The sequence below is a fragment of the Arvicanthis niloticus genome, chromosome 14, assembly GCF_011762505.2.
Source record: "Arvicanthis niloticus isolate mArvNil1 chromosome 14, mArvNil1.pat.X, whole genome shotgun sequence".
Taxonomy (NCBI): Eukaryota; Metazoa; Chordata; class Mammalia; order Rodentia; family Muridae; genus Arvicanthis; species Arvicanthis niloticus.
The window spans coordinates 17,958,262-17,972,331 of record NC_047671.1 but is presented as its reverse complement, the minus strand read 5'-3'; the positions used below and the strand labels follow the sequence as shown (position 1 = coordinate 17,972,331).

Here is a 14,070-nt window from a genome sequence, read left to right as displayed (position 1 = left end):
TTTCTAGATGACTTAACTTACCTAGACTCTTGTGTCATTATTTAACTAAAAATATATTTAATAACTATAATATTAATTACTAGAATAACTGATGTACACGGCAATATGAATCTAGATTATCTTCTGCATAAGGAGAATTTATAATCTGACCACTAAGCTAGGAACAACAATAGTAAATTATTAGAAATGGGCAACATAAGTTGGGTATTCTGGCCATTAACAAGAAGAAAAGACAAAAAGGGCAACAAAAGATACTGGAAAAAAATAGAATTATGGTAAATCTGGAAGGAGGAGGGACTTGGACTTACTTTTTTTGAGAAAGAAAGAAAATATTGCCCAGGTTGAGAGAATGCAACCAATTATAGTATATATCTTGTGGCTGTTTGATTTTATGACTAGTCTTTAGTGTATATGGAGGAATAATCTGGCCATCAGGTTAGAAAATATAATTCTTGGTCTGATTGCCAGCATCTTAATGCCAAAGGATTGAGTCTACTCTGCAATCATCACTGGTTTTATAGACATTTGTTCTTATATACACTGATAAGTACAGTCTTCATCCCTCTTGAAGAAAAATTTTCCTTATAATACACAACGACCACAATCGAAAACTACAGCCAATCAAAATGTAGATCTTTGGAGCCCAGTTCAGTCATATGTCTACAAAACACTCCTGAACCCAAGGCTCAGAGAGCACTGCTAAGGAGGGTGTAGAAAGTTTTTCAGAGCCAAGGGAATAGAGAGTTTGCTGTGAGACGGTGTCTCTTAGTAACATCAGACAAAACCATAGTTTTACAAACATGACTTCTCAATCATGAGCTGAACAAGGATAACAGCAATGCACATGTCAGCTTAGATGGGAAAGAGCCCACAAAGCCTCAACCATCCACAAATACCTAGGCAAATGGGGAGAGTTGGGAGTGGGAGAGTGGTCTTCCCCAGGGAAGAGCACATCAACTGATTTTCCTTTGCTTAAGAGTCAGCCCTGGAAACACACATACAGAGAACATTATACAGATAAAACAGGTTCTATTTAGGAATATGTACGTATATACATATAAACATTTGTATGCAATAAAAATAATGAAAAAGGAGCTTAGGAATTTGAAGGCAAGCGAGGGGAAGGCTCTGTGCTGGGTGTGAAGGAAGGAAAGAGAAAGGAAAAAATATAATTATAATTTAAAAATAAAAAATGAAATGAAAAGGTTCTTTGGGGGAATAAAGCAAACAATCCCAAAGATATATAATGCAGAACTTATCGAAGCATGCAGTCAAACCAGAAAGAGACCTCTCAAGAAGAACCAAGGGAGTTAGTTGTACAGTAGGTATCATGAGAAGAACCTATGCCGGAATTTTGCTTGAGATCCTGTAAACAAACAATACTGCCTAGCACTCTAGGAAGCTTAAAAAATCTACATGGATCAAATAAATCCCTATGGGCACTGAATATGTTTCATTCTTTCAAAGTTCCCTATTAGAACATAAAAACTCCTGAGAGGCTGACTTAGGCAACTACTTGACTGCTTGCTGGGAACATGACAGGCACTTAACACTCTATTAAAAGCACATTACTCATTTTCCACCTTCTCTTCTTCACCACTCATAATTTACAGAATTACCAAATTTTGAGCCTGGGAAAAACACAGGTGAGAATAGCATTTTCAAGTGGGTGTAGCAAGTGGTTGGATAATAAACTGGATCGAAGCTATTCACAATAATAAGGTAGAAAGAAGCTTTAATTTTCAATTAGACTGCTCCAAGCAGAAGGTGTGAAAGGTTTCAATTTTTCAAACAGAAGCCTTGCTGTTGTAGGCTGAACCCTACTAAGCCTGTATTACAATAACTAAATACAAAGGCAACTACATTGCCTTGAGAATCATAGTTGTCTGAAATTTGAAACAATTAAGATTCTGTTTATCCATGAGATTAGGACAGCCAAGGGGCAAAATCATAGGCGTGGTGTCAAGAACATTACAAGAATACTTCTATTGAGGGAAACAATCTTTTAAAGGAGATGAGCTTAACAGTAATGTTACTAGGTTTAATGTTTTTGATAGCAAAGTTAGATTCAATGAATTGATTGAATTTCCATAAATTACACAGTGGTGTTAAGCAGAGTTCTAGGTAACTTGGGCATCCTTATCTAACTAGTTACACCCTCTGAACACTTAAGACTTAGGTCCTCATTATATGATTCTTTTTCTGACTATAAAATTTTCATGAGAACTAAATCAGACAATACATGTAAAAATGTGAAAAAACTATTCATATTTTTTGTTATGCAAACTTGTTATTCTCAAGTTTTTTTTAAAAAAAATTAATATCAGTACAAAAACATGGGAATCTTCCAGATAATTTGCAACACACCATTTTCCAGATGGAGATGCTGAGAGAAGATAATTCTCTTTCTCCACAGTCATACAGCAGGTCCCAGTGTTAGGGCTGTGCTGGAATTTAAGGGCTCCAATTTCATTCCAGTCTCATAGCACACAGTGAATGACTACTGATGGGTGAACTCTGTAGATTTGTCAATAATTGTTAAGATTCTGAGGAGCTCGTCTGCTTTTCCTAAAACTGCAACTCTGTTTAGATGATCCTTCTTTATCTGAATCTGAAAACTAGATTAGAAATCTTATTTCTCTAGGCTGAGTATCTCATGCTAATCCTCTCCCAGGCCATGGAGAACCAGGGACACTTGAAAGTCCTAGGAGTGAGTACTTTCTTTGTAATCCATGCTTTTAGAAGCAATATGTTGGACATTGTTTAGTCAGAGAGAAGCATTTGCTTTTCACAATTGTCAAAAATTGTCTATGTGGATCGTGGCAAAAGAATTATTTTCTTGTTCTATAAACTAGAAAGATAATTAGTGAAGGGATGAATTAAATTCCTGTTTCACTGTATATACAAAGCTATGTGAGTATATAGCGTTACACACACACACACACACACACACTCGGAGGGAGGGAGGGAGGGAGGGAGGGGGAGAGAGAGAGACAGAGAGAAAGAGAGAGAGAGAGAGAGAGAGAGAGAGAGAGAGAGAGAGAGAGAGAGAGCTTCAGTATGGCTCCTGTCTCTCCTCTGCACATACTTCACATGGTCTGTGCCACTGCTCTCCTTCCTCAAGAAACTTAACTCACTACAACCTCAGAGTTATTTTCCAACATATAAACAAGCTTCAGACTGCTTAGTGTCCAAATGGAGAGGATGCTATTTTTTTTTAAAACAAAGCCTAGTACACACATTCAAATAGAAATTTCTTTCATATGCTGATACCCTGGTACAGACTGCAGTTACATTCAGGTATAGTTGGAAATGAGGTTCGGTAAAGTCATAAGTGGAGAGATTTGAGTCAATCCTATTGATGCCAGTGTTCGGAAGAAACCTTAGGAAGGTGTCTTTTCCCAAGTGAAGTCACAATGAGGAAACACCAATTAGAAAGCAGGGAAGATGAACATTGTCAGGACTCAGGTGTTCTAGACCCTCACCGAGGGTTCCTAACTCAACTAACTCTAAGGAACACATATTTTTGCTGTTTAATTTACCCACCATTTGGTGTTGGCAGTCTAAGATAATCTAGGCAGTAGAATTAGCATAATCCCAGTGTTTCACTAACAAGATTATTAGTTGGACAGTCATTTGCTTTGTTCCTAAGAATACTCATGGATATATTAAAAAGAAAGGTCTATGTTAGAGAAACACCAGCACAGTAAAAGTGTGGATGCTATGAACTTTCAGATCTGTATGTTTATGTGTCCTTCATGCAAACAAGAAGAAAGTACATCCTTTCTTTGGATTCTGGTTTAAAAACAGGGCTTATAAAGCATTATTTTTCTGGGTTTACAACTTGGCCTTGCTACTCAGTAGCTGTGTTTCTACAGGCAAATTATTTAGCATCTTTCTAAGTGTCAGATTATTTATTGCACAAATGGAGATAATAATAGTATCAGTCTCTGCAGTGTTACCAGAATTAGATGAATCAACCATCCATTCTTAAAATTGTGCCTGTTGGGAAGGCTTCATGGAGTTTAATTAAGCATTCTACATACTTACGTAGAGAGATGTGATATGGCTCTTGTCTATCCCTGGCACACACTTCATGGAGTCTCTATGACTACCTCTCTTTCTCTCTCTATGAAACTTAACTCACTAAAACCTCAGAGTCACTGTCAAACATGTTGGTCACTTGAATATAGAAAATCCCTGGAAATAACTAGGAAATGAATCAAGGGAGGAGGAGAGAAGGGAATTACAAAGCAGATCAAGATTAAAATGAAGAAAACACTGGATGAAATCTATTGATACACAGGGTTGAGAATTCTATGCCCTTTATAATCTTCATACAACTCTTACTATTATGTCCAACTCTTACTATTACTTTGAGGAAAGCCACTCCTCTCCCCACTGGAAACTCATTCTTATTATCTGAAAACTCTTTTTTTTCTTATCTTCTTCATAACAGGTCTTAGGTTTCAAGAACAAGTAACTGTGACAAGAAACTTCCAAAGTATTTTTAACAACAGTCAAAACTTTTTCTTATGTTTTCTTTTACAATTCAATTTCCTTCCTCTCTATTGAAAACTCATATTGCCAGGGTAACCTCAATTTAAACTACCTAATTTTCTCTGAGAGTGAGATGTTTTTGATAATTCCATATGTATTTTATCTTACTTACCTCTTTCTCTCCCTAACTGCTCCAGACCAATGTCCACTGCTCCACCACAACCAATGTCTGGTCTTTTTCTTTTTAAATAGCCCACCAACTTAACAATATGTGCTGCCTATATACTCATGGGTATGGTACCATCCATTGCAGTGTGATTCTCTTACCAGGGTCCACACTCTTAAATAGAACTGTCTCTTTGCCCTCTAACAGCCAGCTGTAGCTCCTCAGTTGGGAGAAGGTGTAAGCCCCTTCAAACTTCATGCAAGAATGTTAACTTCTAGTATTTTATAACATCAAAAATTCAGTTCCTCTTACGCATTTAACAGAGGGACAGAAGTCCATCAGTGAGTAAGATGAAAACTACTCAACTTATTTGCTCACTGCCAAGAATGGGTGCATTTAGACCACCTTCGATCATTACTCTCATCAGGCTTAATGTTCTGTAATCTGTAATATTTCTAAAGTGCTTAGTCATCAACACAAATGACTGATGTTGTTTATAACAAGCTTTTGGTGGCCCGCACACTTTATGTGCTGTCTTTGTAACAATCTGAAGATATCATTATCACTAACTTCGCTTCACCAGCCCTTTCTGTTTAATGAGTGACTTGGATGAAAGTGACGTAAAATGTTGAGCTTTTCAACTTGACTGTGTTTGAAAAAGGCATTAAGTAGCCTAAGTGGAAGAATATTTCTAAGTACTATTTAATGGGTAAAAAACACATAATAAGTATATCTATGGACTCCATTGGGGTAATAAAACTGGGGGTCCTTTACTTCTAGCAACTGACCTGACCTCATTGATTTGGGAATATCTGAACAAGACTCAAGTAACTAGATGCAATCTGGACTGAAAGGTGGGGCATCATTATTTATTTAAATAACAAAATATGTGTCAGATTGCTTAACATAATAGGAAACAAAATATTAGTTAGGTGTGTACTTCAGTAGATAGACATGTCCTTAGCATCTATAAGATCCTAGGATCGATCTCCAGCACAATAAAAAAAAAATTATGTAATAATATTAAACAAAAAAGCCAACTAAGAACTAATTACAAAACCAAGTAAGTTAGACTCTAAGAAGATTTGAGATTTGGTGTGCCGTATCATGTAAGTGGAGAATGTAACAGCTAATCAAATTCTTCAATAAATTACTATTAATTTTCATATTTTATATATATTCATATCTATGAAATAAGAACAAATATATATTAATATATATGATACATATATGAAGTATATGGTTCAAATACAAATAAAATTTAAGAGCTATTGGTCTATGGGTTCTATGGGAGTTCCAAATTTTCTTCAGCAAAGAACATTATGTGAGATGATTTTAATTATCCTATAACTAAAATGATTAGAGAGCCTCTAACTAATTGTTCTGGGTTTGTAGTTTTCCAGCTCTCGTACTTCATTTACTTAGGGATAAATATGCTAAGCGACATTATCACCACGAATATAATGAAAGCAGTTCCTCTCTAGTACATATGGCTTATAATAATCCCCCCCCCTACAGTGGAAACAATGAGGAATAGCGACACTCATTTATGGAAATCTTGACTTTGGGTAGACATTTCTAGACTATCCCTTCTATCATTCCATATGAAATTATAGTCACCTAGTATTGAATAGAAATGTTGCACAAGAACCCAGACAAAGAAAACAAACAAAAACTAGGATCCATAGGGGGGAAACACTACTCATGGTGGGGGTCTTCTGCCATTAGTAAGAGTAACACACAGATGATCCTGTCTGGTAAGCAGAGCTGCCTCATGAAGAAGACTTTCCTTTAATCTCACAACTTGTTGCTTGGGCACATCAGAGTGGGTTGTGTATCCTGATGGCCCATTCTGATGTGCAAAGAAACAGACAAATTGCTGTAGAATCTGAAACCACAGCAGTGACACAACCAGTTTCAAGGACTCCCAAGCTTCTAGCAAAAAATGGAACCCCCACCCCCACCCCATGAAACTCATCAACTCTCCTTTTCTTGCTTGGAATCCTATCAACTGTCTTTGGTGTAAAGATAATATGATACTAATTTATTAATCAGTCTACACATTATGTTAATAGGAAATTCTTCCCTACTTTGGAAGGATAATTTGTGTTTATCTCCATTTTTCATTGTGCAAAGCCATTGCTTGGCTTCAATCAGCTTTTAGTAATGAGAGAGAGAGAGAGAGAGAGAGAGAGAGAGAGAGAGAGAGAGAGAGAGAGAGAGAGAGAGAGAGAGATTTTTAAACTATTTTAAATTTTACCATCACCTGATCTCTAATCCATGAGCTGAAAGACTCTGGCCTTCAAAATAAACAGTGATCATACCCTAAAAAGTTAAGTCAACTTTGTTTTTATTTATTATAAGAATGTCTCTGCAGAGGACAAGCACACATGATTTATGTAGCACGACAGAACTTTAATCCACAGCTCAGGAAAGGGTGCAAGAGCAGCTCGAAAATTATGCCGAGCTTAATTATACTTAATGTGAATTATTCAAAAGTGCAGACAGAGACTAAAAATTTATTTCATACAAAGAAGCTTGACATTTTAATTGGTCCTTCAGAATAGAGACAAAACAATTTCCTCTCAAGAAAATTTACATCTTCCCTATCAGACCCACAGCCTCAGCCAAGCAGAACTTCATTAACAAGATTAATCACGCCAGTGTCTGTTAGCTCCATCAGGTGTATGGCCCAGGTAAAAGGGAGAATACAAAATAATGATTGACATTTTCATAGCTACAGCTGCTGGAAAGAAGAAAACAACACTAGACCATGCCACCATACCTTGGTCATTAGCCATTTTGTCAGGGTGTTCCACTGTAAGAGAGAGAAAAAAATTATAATTACCATTTAGAGTTCCTTATGAGATATCTGGGTTGTCATGTCCAAAAATGAGATATCTGGTTTGTCATGTCCAAAATTTTGTCATTTTTTTCTTTTTTTGGATAATCAGAGGTAGTGAACCCCCAAAATGAATGGGTTTTGCTGAGTAAATATGTTCTAAAATGTAGTTGTCATGTTTTTTTCTAAACGGAAACTCATTTTGTAATTTTTCATTAAAATGGAATTGATAGTAAAATGAATAGGTTGTGCTATCAATTTATGTATATTCCAAGTAAGTTATAGGAGCTACACACACAATATTATACATAATTTATACATTAAAGGAATATATATATATATATATAATCTTAGACTATTTATTTAGACAATTCCTATGAACCAGGCAAACTAGTACGATATTCTAGTACGATATTCTCAGAGGGATGACTGTGTTATATGATCTGAGACTTGGTGAGGTTTGCTCTTGAGTTGTTCACAATTGCACAAGAGTTATGAATGAATAATCAGTGGTCACAAATTCTTATATAAATGAAGTCATCTCCAAAATTATTAAAATTTGACTTCATTTGACTTCATTTTCTTAAACAAATGACATTAACTACTAAATTAATCCTATCATGGTTCTAATAAAAAGTCTTAAGAAAATCTTGGCCAATCTACTCCTTTGTAAGTCGCCATCAATTATAATTATTTTAAGCATACATGAATTTCTTTGAAACCTTTGAAAAGGGTTTGGTGCCTATTTAACTTTTATGCAATAACTCACTTGTATACATTTCATTGAAATTTACAGTGAAACAGATATGCAGTTATGTACAACATAGACACCCATTAATTCTGTGTACCACTGTTGCTGCAAATCAATTACTGTTGTTTGAAAAAGTAACTTATAGCTAATAAGGCTGAGGGTTGGCTGGTGGCTGGTGCTTTTGTTTGTTCATTTGTTTGATTTTTGACAGGCCATTTTATTATACATAGTTTGCACAGTGAATCAAAGGATATTTGTTTGGTTTGGGTTTGGGTTTTTTTTTTTTTTTTTTTTTTTTTTTTTTTTTTTTTTTTTTTTTTTTTTTTTTTTTTTTTTTTTTTTTTTTTGACAAAATCTCTCCTGGAACTTACTACATGGACCAGGCTGTCCTCAAAGTCACAGATAACTATTTGTCTCTGCTCACTGAATGCTGAGGTAAAAGCTTGAGCCACCTTATTCAGGGGCAAATGAGCAGGATTTTAAACAAAGGTCTGTAGTCAGAACCAGCACCAGGCTTTCAGCAATAAGGAGGCAGAACAATACTACAACCTGGCAAATCTACAAGTTTGGGAGCACTCTGAGCAGGACACATTCAAAAAGTTGTTTAATCAGCATTTTATATCTGGTGGAGAGGTGTGTTTGATGAGACTGTGTGGGTTAATGTCACAGAGGAACAGAAAAACAAAACACACCAAAAGAATAAAGCCAAGTTAATTTCCTATTCACCTTGTAACTGTTCCTTTACTGTTAATTGTGTTGATTTCAATATCTGAAGTCACAGGTATAGTCGTATGTGCCCGATAAGTATACTATCTCCAGATTTGCTTTTCTGATAGTAAAGTTACAGTAGATATAGTGTGAAATTTTTCAAGGTTTAAAAAAATATTTACTATTTGGGTGTGGTGGCATGTGACTATCACTGAGGAAACAGAGGCAGGAAGATCTCTGCCATCAATGCTGTCCTAGCCTACACATCTGCTTTCAGGCCAGCAAAGTCTGCATAGTCAGACCTTGTCTCAAAAAATTGTTAATAAACATTATCTTTCAACAAATGGAAGAGATCAAATGAATTCTAAGCGTTACTTTTAATCACATCCTTGTGATTTGAATTTGTAATTGTTCATGTCAAGTGATCGAAACTTCCGTGTGTTTTGTCAAATTTAATTTGAACTCCAAGCCATTCTTCCATAGGTTTCAGTGTATTTTATTTCTGGATGGAGAGGCATATTTATAAATACCAATTAAGGATGCCCAGAGAATATATTCTACTTAATTGGGAATTCATCACTAAACACTCTGCTCCTCTGGGCATAGGAAATAACCTTCTCCATCTATAGAAAATTTCTGTGGTATACATCTTGAGAGCCCCTTTTGTTTCTAGTGTATCACAGGTGTGATGGCTATTCTTAGTTGTCAGCTTGATTATATTTAGAACTTAGTCAAACCCAAGTGGCTAGGCACACCTGTGAGAGATTTTTTTTTTTCTTGACTGAATATTTGGAGGTGGGAAGACCCACCCTAAATCTGATTCTTTTGAGGTGGGCCATAGCTGCCATATACAGCCTGTATTAAAAAAAATGGGAAAGATGGAAACACTTACTCTTGGCCTGTTTTCCCTCACTATTCCTTCACTGGAATTAGAACCCCCTTCTTCAGGATTCTTCTGGCATATACTGAAGACCATCTGAGACTTCTAGTCTTGTAGTCATGTTGTAGACTGAACAACTACTGGATTATTGGATTTTTCCATCAGGAGACAGCCATTGTTGAAATAGTTGGGCCATTACTTGTAAGCCACTCATATATATATATATATATATATATATATATATATATATATATATATGATCTCATGTAGATAGCACATATTATACTATAGGTGAGAAGTATTACATATAATGTTATTATATATAATATACACTTTTAGTTTTATTTCTTTGAAGAACCCTAATATAAATAGATGGGAATACTGCAAATTTCACTGTTTGTAATACACAGAGAAACATAAATTTGCTGTGCCTTAACAATGTGAGAGTTTCTAAATAGAAGTCTATGAAGGATATGGGGAAGGTAGGTGTAAATTTGTAAGAAAGGTGTAAATTTATAAGTTCCTATATGGTCACAAAATAAAGTGAAACATTTCAATTAAAATTTCAGAGAAATAATTAGACATTATATACATATGTGCATATGCTTCCTTATTATAAATGTTCTTTAATTCATTAGTGATTATTTATCAAGTCTCCTAAGCCCCTCTGGCTAGTTGCTAATAGCAAAAGACAAACTCAAATCTCAAGTACAAAATGCTACTACTTTGGCAAAGCCTGAATAGGAAAGAATGAGGCTTGCAGACACCTGCCTGTGGTGTGATTTGCAGTGAAATATTTACTCATTAGCTAGTAGACTACAGGGACCTTCCTCAGCTTCAGGAAAACATCTAAGCCTTTCTGTCTGTCAAACAAGCTTATATACTGCCTTATGCTTTTAAGAAGCCTTGGAAACTGAAAATCTTAAGTCAGAGAAATTCCATGAGTTCTGTCTTGGGTGTAGCTGTGGTTCACCAAGACATCAAATCTTTCATGATGTATAATTGATTGGCCTTAAAAGATTTGTCATTTAAAGTGACATAGAAATACATTTTTACTTAACTTTAATAAAGATAGGCAGTGTCAGTTTTTCATGAGTAATTTAAAATTTGCTAAACATGAAAAAAGTCATTTTACAGTGTGAACAAACTTTATTCACAAAATGATTAAGGACAATATCAAATCAATGTATTAGATCTAACACATCATAATTATATTGTAGACAATTATAAAAGAAAATTTGGAACTTGTCACCAGTTTAGAAAAATGATTACAGATTATTTGAGAGTTGAAGTAAACAGTAACAAATGAAATATTAACTTCATTAAATAAACTACAGGATGACTATCAGCCTGGGCCAGTATATTCCGCTCATCAATCTACCATATAAAACATTCAGATTCCTTAAATCACTGTAAACCTTTGCTGGCATCTCTTGGCTCGCACACATCATGAGCATGAAATTAATTTGGCACATGCCTGTAGATAAAATTTAGGCATTTGCAAACATTATCTAGTTATATTCTATGCTTCTAGCAAATGAACTACTGGCTGCTTTTCAATTGCTCATGAAGCAAAACCTGTATTAGACATGATGTCCTAAAAACCTGGGCAAAAACTAACTCATTTCTACCTCACCTCCCTCCTAACTTCTAGTGTAACATGAGGAACTGTCATGCAGGCTTAGGATGAATGCTTGCTTGTGTCTTTTTGGCAAAATTTCAGGTAAGCTGCTAACAAAATCCAGCTTTTGAATAGCTTACTCATGAGAATTCAAAAGTCCACTATGTATTAGCATATCTTCCTAATGCATGAACAGACTACACAGTTTTTCTAAGATTCTCATTTAAGTACAGCAAAGAAGTCAGTAAACTTTCATCATGAAGGTTTTTCTAATGTCTCAATTGTTTGCCACCATGTATTAATTTTTCTGGAATCAAATATCCATAATATAGTTACAAATGTAAGACCCAAGGTATCTACCTTCATATAAAACAGTGATCACTGTATAGTAAAATACATATATATCATCTATGGGATATACAAATTTTTTCCATTATTCAGACTCTTGCAATCATTTTATCTTGTAGAAAAATATTATTGGACTCTAAAGATGTAAGGATGTTTTAAATAATCGGTATTTGAACTCAGCATTTTCTATACAGACACTGTCTTTAAATTGAGTATACGTATACACACATTTGTACACATACATATATGTGTATATGTATATTTACAAGAATGTGGGCTTTTATTGAATCATAATATTAATTTTTTTCCATTTTTGTTTGTGTGTTCTCCTTTAAAAGACACACATTTCTTAACTATAATATATAATCATTAGTATATGCGTACAATCTATAAACTACAGCATTCATTCTTCCTAGCAATGGCTTTTTTTAATATTGCAAAATTTAGATAATAATTGTTTCAGCACACAATATAAGACTATGGAGTAGGCCATTAGAAAAAAACATATCTGTCATAATTAAAAATTACTGCTTTTGCTACCTATAAGTCTTCAAATTGAGTATACATATATGCATACACACATATTTACACGTACATATACATGTATATGTATATTTACAAGATTGTGGGCTTTCATTGAATCATCATATTAATTTTTTCCATTTTTGTTTGTGTGTTCTCAATATACTAAGCACAAGTATTTTTTGAAAATTGTTTGCTTACCTTATTAAAACTGGTTTTTTTTTTTGATATAGAACCATGATCATTATTGAAAGGAAGAAAAGTTAGTAATTTTTGGCCATATAAATAACTCAACTCATCTACATGTCATTTCCTTATATATAAAGATCAAAAGGATTCACTGTATATTAAATAAAAATAGTATGCATGGAATCAGTTTAAATACCAGAGAGCTATATTTAAAAAATCAAAATAATTATGTCTGCTTGGTGTTGATGGCATAAAAATGTGGTAAATATCAATAATTCTTGCTTGACATATTAACTTTGAGTATAAAACTATCATTTTAATTTGTTTTGAATGCCCATTATAGACATTTTTGAGCATGCATTAGAAAGATCTAGGGCTTTTCTTCTAACAGAGACTGTAGAGTTATTCTTTGACCATCCACAAAGAGAAAGATGATGGGATGTAGTTCAAACCTTTCAAAGTCCTGAAGAGGATGGGATCAGAGAGCGGCCCAACTCCTTTCGCATTCCGTGCTTGAATTCGAAAGTAATACATAGTGTCAAGACTGAGATCCATGATCTGATGGGTGAGCCGGTCACCGCTGATAGTTTCCATAATCCAATCATCGATTGGTATATTCTTATCCAAGGTATAGAACAAGATGTAAGCTGTATAAATAGACAAGTGTGATTCTGTTTGGTATACAGAGTGCATGCTGTGGTTCTCTTTTAAAAGACACACATTTCTTAACTATAATTTATAATCATTAGTATATGCCTACAATCTATAAACTACAGCATTTACTCTTGCTGGCAACAGCTTTTTTTTTTTTTTTTAGTATTGCAAAATTTAGATAATAATTGTTTCAGCACACAATATAAAAATATGGAGTAGGCCAGTAGAAAAAAACATATCTGTCATATTTAAAAATTACTGCTTTTGCTACCTATAAATCTAGATTATGTTTTCTCTAATATATTAATATTATGAAAAATGTAAAACTGAGATAACACGTTTGCATAATATTTACAGCGGTACCATAAAGGAAAAAAGGTAATATTTATTTTAGCCATGCTTAAATAATAAAGATACATTGGAAAGCATAAAATGCTACAAATATTTAGAATATTATACACCAGAGCAGTCATATTTTATTGTTGCAATGACCCTGTGAAGTTAGGAGGGCCTGGGTGGTGCTCTTTTCACAAGTAATGAAGCTGGTTGGAAAAGGGCTGGGTGAGAGTCTCTATGCTGTGCTTTCTAGTACTGTTTTTCTGTTCTACCTTAGTCAGGCAAATACATATCCCTGAACTGAAGATGCCATAGTTGTTATTTCAAATACTAGTACCTATCATTGGAGGGTTTTAGTTCTATGTTTAGGGAGTATATTACTATAACAGGAACAGTACAGTCACTTATGGTTGTCTAATTTACATATGTACTCCAAACCGGTTTGCCTTATGTGATATGTATAGCTGAACATTACTCTTATTGAACTTAGGTGGTATATCTTATTAGAAAGCATCAATGATTTTCACAGTCCTATGTATCACTCTCTTAAAAC

At 34.5% G+C, this 14,070-nt stretch overlaps 1 protein-coding gene across 2 annotated transcripts in view; it reads right to left on the bottom strand.

Annotated features, from left to right (window-relative positions):
* The window catches only part of Dcc (DCC netrin 1 receptor), a 1,059,673-nt gene that overhangs the window by 92,167 nt on the left and 953,436 nt on the right, over positions 1-14,070 (bottom strand). For both annotated transcript variants that reach the window (XM_034518676.2, XM_076912482.1), the window contains exons 20-21: positions 12,980-13,174; positions 7,452-7,484 (exon numbers count right to left, since the gene is read on the bottom strand). In XM_034518676.2, coding sequence (XP_034374567.1) covers positions 7,452-7,484; positions 12,980-13,174 — 228 coding nt within the window. The remainder of the gene's footprint in view (positions 1-7,451; positions 7,485-12,979; positions 13,175-14,070) is intronic.